The sequence below is a fragment of the Mytilus trossulus genome, chromosome 8 (assembly GCF_036588685.1).
Source record: "Mytilus trossulus isolate FHL-02 chromosome 8, PNRI_Mtr1.1.1.hap1, whole genome shotgun sequence".
NCBI classification, from domain to species: domain Eukaryota; kingdom Metazoa; phylum Mollusca; class Bivalvia; order Mytilida; family Mytilidae; genus Mytilus; species Mytilus trossulus.
The window spans coordinates 54,125,162-54,133,329 of NC_086380.1; the positions used below are offsets into that span (position 1 = coordinate 54,125,162).

General features: G+C 35.2%; 1 protein-coding gene across 2 annotated transcripts; it reads left to right on the plus strand.

Annotated features, from left to right (window-relative positions):
• The first annotated feature begins 3,933 nt into the window (after window positions 1–3,933).
• LOC134681156 (aspartate beta-hydroxylase domain-containing protein 2-like) lies at window positions 3,934–6,972 on the plus strand. Of its 2 annotated transcripts, none has more exons than XM_063540620.1 (2): window positions 3,934–4,541; window positions 6,730–6,972. In XM_063540620.1, exons 1-2 carry the CDS (start codon window positions 4,061–4,063, stop codon window positions 6,951–6,953), a joined length of 705 nt encoding a protein of 234 aa, XP_063396690.1. In that variant the 5' UTR covers window positions 3,934–4,060; the 3' UTR covers window positions 6,954–6,972. The 2 variants fall into 2 exon arrangements, with proteins under 2 accessions (XP_063396690.1, XP_063396689.1); XM_063540619.1 differs by having other exon boundaries at window positions 3,942–4,718.
• Window positions 6,973–8,168: the final 1,196 nt, after the last annotated feature.

The following is an 8,168-nucleotide window of genomic DNA, read 5'->3' on the forward strand; positions in this document are numbered from 1 at the left end:
CATGGCGTTCAATAGGATATTGAATTATGAAGTGACTTATTTTACACATGACAGTAAGGTACTAACAGTAAAATAAAATGTGATCTATTGCCATGAATGAGGAAGTAAACTATAGGTCACCATTAAGCCCAACAATAAGACAAACATACATTATAAAAAAGAAGATGTAGTATGATTGCCAATGAGGCACCTCTCCACAAGAGACCAAATGACTCAGAAATTAACAACAATAGGGGACCGTACAGCCTTCATCAGTGAGCAAACCCCATACCGCATAGTCAGCTATAAAAGGCCCCGAAATAACAAATGCAAAACAATTCAAACTTGAAAACTAACGACCTCTTTTTAGCTCACCGGGCCCGAAGGGCCAAGTGAGCTTTTCTCATCACTTGGCGTCCGTCGTCCGTCGTCCGTCGTCCGGCGTTAACTTTTACAAAAATCTTCTCCTCTGAAACTACTGGGCCAAATTTAACCAAACTTGGCCACAATCATCATTAATGTATTTAGTTTAAAATTTGTGTTTTTTTACCCGGCCAACCAACCAAGATGGCCGCCATGGCTAAAAATAGAACATAGGGGTAAAATGCAGTTTTTGGCTTATAACTCAAAAACCATTGCATTTAGAGCAAATCTGACGTGGGGTAAAATTGTTCATCAGTTGAAGATCTATCTGCCCTGAAATTTTTAGATGAATCGGACAACTCTTTGTTAGGTTGCTGCCCCTAAATTGGTAATTTTAAGGAAATTTTACTGTTTTGGGTTATTATCTTGAATATTATTATAGATGGAGATAAACTGTAAACAGCAATTATGTACAGCAATTTAAGACTAGAAAATAAGTCAAAATTACCAAAATGGTCAATTGAGCCCCTAAGAAGTTATTGTCCTTTATAATCAATTTTTAACAATTTTCATAAAATTTGGAAATTTTTACTAACATTTTCCACTGAAACCGCACGGACAAGTTCATTATAGATAGAGATAATTGTGAGCAGCAAGAAAGTTCAGTAAAGGAAGATGTACAAACTCATCACAATCACCTAAACACAATTTTGTCATGAACTGTCTGCTTCCTCTGTTTGAGTTTCAAAGTGGGTATCATCAACCTAGTAGTCATCACTTCTGTGTTTACTTGAGTTATCATTGATAAGTTCATAACTATAAATTAACTGTTAACCAAGCTTTGATTTTTTTTTTAAATTTGAAGGCTTTTCCACCTTAGGAACATTCGCTAAGGTGTATTTTGCAAAAACTTTTAGGAATTTTTAGTCCTCAATGCTCTTCAAAAAGAGGGACGAAAGATACCAGATGAACTGTCAAACTCATAAATCGAAAATAAACTGACAACTCCATGGCTGAAACGAAAAAAAAAACAAACAGACAAACAAAAGACATGAAACAACATAGTAATCTAAAGAATAAGCAACACGAACCCCACCAAAAACTAGGAGTGATATCAGCTGCTCCGACATGGTAAGCAGATCCTTCTCCACATGTGGCACCCATCGGTAGGTCACATTCATGAAAGAGAACGGGATTATAGTTACAACTTCGTACTTTATTTTTTTACCACGTCAATGCATCGTTATTTTTCTCTTCTTCGTCGTTTTTCGAGATTTAAACTAAAGTTTACTACTGTTTCATTAATTTAGAAGATTGCAAAGACACAGGAATTTCTTTGCGGCAGTAAGTCTTATAATATTGTCTTTTAATGAAACTCTCATACTTATATATTTGTATCACAACCAAAAACAGACGGTATATGGCAAACCCCATGCTATATTAGGTATATTTTGGATGTGGATATATAAGTTATCATGTCTGAATTGAGACATTAAATATATTGCTGCATGTTAGTACAGTGCAACGCCCTTAAGTTATTATGAATTATAACCAAAATTGTTCTCGTCTCAAAAAGACCTTAGATATTTGCTGCTGAAAGCAAACGAACATCAATCAGACAAATAAAAAAAGAACTTTTTCTCTGCTTCATATGTTTCACTTGATAATATAAAAAAGAAAATGTGGTATTATTGTCAATGAGACAACTATCCACAAAAGACCAAGATGACACAAACATTAACAACTATAGGTAACCGTACGGCCTTCAGCAATGAGCAAAGCCCATACCGCATAGTTACCTATAAAAGGCCCCGATAAGACAATGTAAAACAATTCAAACGAGAAAACTAACGGCCTTATTTATGTAAAATAATGAACGAAAAACAAATATGTAACACATAAACAAACGACAACCATTGAATTACAGGCTCCTGACTTGGGACAAGCACATACATAAATATTGTGGCGGGGTTAAACATGTTAGCGGGATCCAAAACCTCCCCTAACTTGGGACAGTGGTATAACAGACTTTCAGTACAACATAAGAACAAACTTATTTACATTCAATGAGTCGATGCTACTACTGGTGTGGTTTTAATTCCCCGAGGTTATCACAAAACCAGTAGTCAGCACTTCTGTGCTGACATGAATTATCATTGATATGGTCATATTTATGAATTACCTGCTTCAAAACTTTTAATTAATTCTTCTTTCTCAGGAATAGATTATCTTAACTGTATTTGGCAAAACTTTTAGGAATTTTTGTCCTCAATACTCTTTAAATTCGTACTTTATTTTGCCTGTCAACGTTTTTGGATTCGAGCGTCACTGATGAGTCTTTTGTAGACGAAACGTGCGCCTAGCGTTTATACAAAATTTAATCCTGGTGTCATAGGGTGAAACTTTGCACATTTATTTCTTATCTCAGATCCGTATTCAATTGCCCACATTAATTTTCTATATTAAAGAGTGTTAGGTATTTGTAGATTTATTGCTTTAGTGAACTTTAGCAGACTGTCTGATTGACCGTTAAATTTAATGTTTGATAAGCTGTGTTTTAACTGTAATCATTTCCAATAAGAAGCCGTATAATTTATGTCTCTGTTTGTTTATATTCTGTCCCTATAGTTGTGTGGTCTGGGAATGAATGACGATTTAATGTGTGAGAAAGTCATGAAAGTAGCAAGGGCCTTTGCGATGATAAAAGTGAGTGAATGTAAAGTTTCGGGATGATTGAAGATAGTTAGTGAAAGAGAATGGATGTGTCTCTGTATTAACAATGTAAATTAATTGAAGTGTATATTTTTGAACCTGTTTTGAAAACACACTTTATAATGATTATTTTAGTTGGTAATATATAACTGTAAAGGAACTTTGTTTTTTTGGTGAAAATTGGGGCCGATTTTGGCCCTTATTGCCCCTACTCCTTTGTATATCTGAAAACACTTCTAGAGAAATACACTTTATTTACCACATTCAACAACTACATCCTCTTCTTCTTCACGGATAACTTTGTAAAATATTATCGAATTTTCATTTTCTTCTGGAGTGTCATTCAAAAATTTGCTAAGTTGACGTTCATACAATCCGTCTTCCCGCTCTAAAAAGTCATCAAAAACGTCCTTTTCTGAAATGCCAAGTGCTAAATTGACTTGCTTCGCAATCCATTCAAACCGAGGATCATCCATGGTGTATATATACGTTCTTCTAAAGCTTCATTTTATAAAATGTGTTTTGAAACTTGCGGGCGCCTGTTTGTTTCTGTTTACTTGGAGAATGTTTAGTCAAAAATATAGTGCGTGTTTACTGAGTTAGTATCTATTGAATGATACTGTGACTCAGCTATAAAGATATAGCAAAAGCCTTGTTTATTCAAAATTTTCGAATCGCTATTAATCCATCAGGTAATTGACACTTATTTAATGATAAAAGTTGATATCTTCGTAACTAGCGTATGAATATGTTCTATGTCGGACTACTTTCTTTCGTCCATATTGTTTAACGACGTTACGGTGGCAACGGTGGCTATATCGTATTTTTTTAATTCTTATTTTGAATAAAAAATATTTCATCTAATTTTATGATAATTATAAATTTACACATATAGAGATAAATATCAGTTGATATACCATGATTTTTTTTCGTATCTTCGTAGAAGCTCGCCAACAGTCGCTACTTTCCTTTTCGAAAACGAAAGTAAACCGTCAACAACATAAAAATGGAATTTTTTATTGTATTTTCAACTGGTATTGTTGGGCTTGTATTAGCTTTTGCTGTTTACATGTATCTTTTTATATTCAACGTGAGACCAAATAGAAAAATAACCGAATGTGACGACAAAGACTGTGTGAGATGTAAGAAGTATACAGAAATAAAAGAAAAAGCAGTTGTTTTGTACAGGAACTACATTGACGATTGTGATAGTGACTTGTTAAGGATACAATCTTCAGTGAATGACATAAACAAAACCAGACACAATAGAAAACAATGCCCTAATGTCTTTTTCATGAAAAGTCTTAAAAGCCAGCCTTGGCTATCAGAGACAAATAGTGACATTGAACAAGATGTGAACACCTTGGAGACAAATATGTCAATGATTCAGTCAGATTTTGTTCGGATAATAGATTCTTCTGAGGATCACTGGCTGATTAATAACACACCCAATGGCTTCTGGGAAGTGTTTCATTTAGTTAACCAAGGTACCGTTGTTGAAAAGAACACACAGCTTGTGCCAAAGACATACGATCTCATTAAAAATTTAAAATCAGCTATGCTAAACACTGTTTTTGGAAATGTGGCGTTTTCTGTTGTTTATCCAGGAACAACTATTTCTGACCATTATGGCCCTACCAACATCAGACTTCGTTGTCACCTAGGTAAATAAATTTGCATTAAAACTAATGTGATATGTATCATGATTAATTTTGTATATGATTGATGCAGTGTGATGGGGCCATATTGATTTATATTTGGTTGATTTATTTTAAGAAGAACATATTATGCATATTTTAAGTAGAACATATTATGCATGTCCCGTAGCCTTTGTTTAAAGAAGTAATTAAATAAGCAGATAACACATATGGAGTCGACCAAAATACAGGACAGTAGATTTTGGCTGTCTCAGTTAAACAACGTTTGAACTGGGACAAATATATACAATCTTTTAGATGTTAAGGGGTTCGTTTTGCTCAGTCCTTAGTTTTCTGTGAAGTGATTTGTAGAATGTTTAGTGTTATTGAATTCCCTCAGAGTTCCCTGTTTTTTTATTGATATCTTTTGCTTTTAATTTAGTTTCAGTTTTGAAACATGTCTTCTCATGTGATTCTTTTTATATGTGAGCATGGGTCTGAAAAGTATACACAGTATATTTGGAGTTCAGTTTATAAAATAACATTAAAAGAGGTGCCGAAGATACCAATAAGGGGACATTCAAAATACATGAGTAAAATAGAAACTGACGTCGTCGACCCCCCAGGCAACAATTATCAAATGATGAAAAGACAATCAATTCCACAAAACACAGCAACACATGTAGAAACTGAAGACTGAGCAACACTAACCCAGCTAGTTCATTCAACAAGTAGATATGATCTCGGGTGCTCAGGAAGAGCAAGTAAGTCAATCCTGCACCACGTGATCGAGGCACCCGCCGTGCTACTTATGGTAAGAAACTTGTGGTGACGAGTCTCATTCGACGATCTCATTAGTTTAAACATATTTATTTATAGTGTATTGGGAAACAAGTTTTGCAACTTATATTAATCCCTTTCCACTTTGCGGGTGCGAGTGCTGCCTTGTAGCGGCATTAGCCTACTCTTTTTCGAAATCTACAAGGGTGTCTTTAACGTGTAGTGGTTAGTGCATCGGACTACTAACACAAAGGTTCCTGGTTCGATTCCCGTTTGGGATGAAAATTTCAGGAAACTCAATTTTCGGCTCTCCCTTGACACCATTTGCGAGTATGGTCTTGAGGAAACGATGATAGTCCGTCGGACGGGGACGATAAATGGCTGGCCCGTGTTAAAAGAGAGCCACATCTCTTGCACGTTAAAGACGATCTCATTAACATGATCAACAGGACATGGTTGTGGTTTCAACAATTAGACGTCTGCGACACAGATGTTAATCCATAACGGCCTTTCAACTCGTGATGGCGTCTGTAAAACTTACTTTTAAAGGGATCACTCCATCACTAGAAATAAATGGTTCAATACGATCACAGAAAAAACTCTATCAAAGAATTCATGATAGAACACATACAAACTCCAAACTCTTTGAGTATAATATCAGCTGGAAGATATATACTCAAGTCCTGTCCCAAGTCAGGAGCCTCTGGCCTTTGTTAGTCTTGTATTATTTTAATTTTGGTTTCTTGTGTACAATTTGGAAACTAGTATGGCGTTCATTATCACTGAACTAGTATATATTAGTTTAGGGGACAGCTGAAGGACGCCTCCGGGTGCGGGAATTTCTCGCTACATTGAAGACCTGTTGATGACCTTCTGCTGTTGTTTTTTTCTTTGGTCGGGTAGTTGTCTCTTTGACACATTCCCCATTTCCATTCTCAATTTTATCAATATGCAGGCGCTGCAGCTGCCTGGGATGCTGCTTCATAGAAATTCAATATTCACAGTTTTGAAATTGAAATCATCTCTCTTGTCTCGTATGAACGCAGTTTCTAAATCATATAGATGTAAGGCAGAATTAACTGTATTTGTGGTAAACTTTAGTCATGGTTTAAAGTGATCACCAAACATGTGGTATCACATTCTGTTTTTATCCAGGTAAGGCAATAATATTGATAATGACTTTATATAACATGTTAACATTCACATGCAGTAATTTTAATGTTAACAATCCTTAAATGTATGATAAATATATTTGCAGGCCTTCAGACTTCTCCATTTTGTTCCATAGTTGTGGATGGACAGAAAAAATCATGGAGAAACGGAAAAGTGATTTTATTTGATGATTCCTATTTGCATGGTGTAGAATACACACATGATGTGAGAGATGAGAATAAATACAGAGCTGTCTTGATGATGGACATGTGGCATCCAGATATCACAAAAGAGGAACAAAAAATACTAAGTTACATGTTTCCTCCATAATAAATTATACCAAAGTTAACATGGCGTTCAATAGGATATTGAATTATGAAGTGACTTATTTTACACATGACAGTAAGGTACTAACAGTAAAATAAAATGTGATCTATTGCCATGAATGAGGAAGTAAACTATAGGTCACCATTAAGCCCAACAATAAGACAAACATACATTATAAAAAAGAAGATGTAGTATGATTGCCAATGAGGCACCTCTCCACAAGAGACCAAATGACTCAGAAATTAACAACAATAGGGGACCGTACAGCCTTCATCAGTGAGCAAACCCCATACCGCATAGTCAGCTATAAAAGGCCCCGAAATAACAAATGCAAAACAATTCAAACTTGAAAACTAACGACCTCTTTTTAGCTCACCGGGCCCGAAGGGCCAAGTGAGCTTTTCTCATCACTTGGCGTCCGTCGTCCGTCGTCCGTCGTCCGGCGTTAACTTTTACAAAAATCTTCTCCTCTGAAACTACTGGGCCAAATTTAACCAAACTTGGCCACAATCATCATTAATGTATTTAGTTTAAAATTTGTGTTTTTTTACCCGGCCAACCAACCAAGATGGCCGCCATGGCTAAAAATAGAACATAGGGGTAAAATGCAGTTTTTGGCTTATAACTCAAAAACCATTGCATTTAGAGCAAATCTGACGTGGGGTAAAATTGTTCATCAGTTGAAGATCTATCTGCCCTGAAATTTTTAGATGAATCGGACAACTCTTTGTTAGGTTGCTGCCCCTAAATTGGTAATTTTAAGGAAATTTTACTGTTTTGGGTTATTATCTTGAATATTATTATAGATGGAGATAAACTGTAAACAGCAATTATGTACAGCAATTTAAGACTAGAAAATAAGTCAAAATTACCAAAATGGTCAATTGAGCCCCTAAGAAGTTATTGTCCTTTATAATCAATTTTTAACAATTTTCATAAAATTTGGAAATTTTTACTAACATTTTCCACTGAAACCACACGGACAAGTTCATTATAGATAGAGATAATTGTGAGCAGCAAGAAAGTTCAGTAAAGGAAGATGTACAAACTCATCACAATCACCTAAACACAATTTTGTCATGAACTGTCTGCTTCCTCTGTTTGAGTTTCAAAGTGGGTATCATCAACCTAGTAGTCATCACTTCTGTGTTTACTTGAGTTATCATTGATAAGTTCATAACTATAAATTAACTGTTAACCAAGCTTTGATTTTTTTTT

Bases quoted from the DNA above. Each gene is read 5' to 3' on its own strand.
- LOC134681156 (XM_063540619.1), top strand. From the start codon at position 4,061: ATGGAATTTTTTATTGTATTTTCAACTGGTATTGTTGGGCTTGTATTA. The intron at 4,719-6,729 runs GTAAATAAATTT...ATATATTTGCAG, and splicing joins CAGACTTCGTTGTCACCTAG to GCCTTCAGACTTCTCCATTT.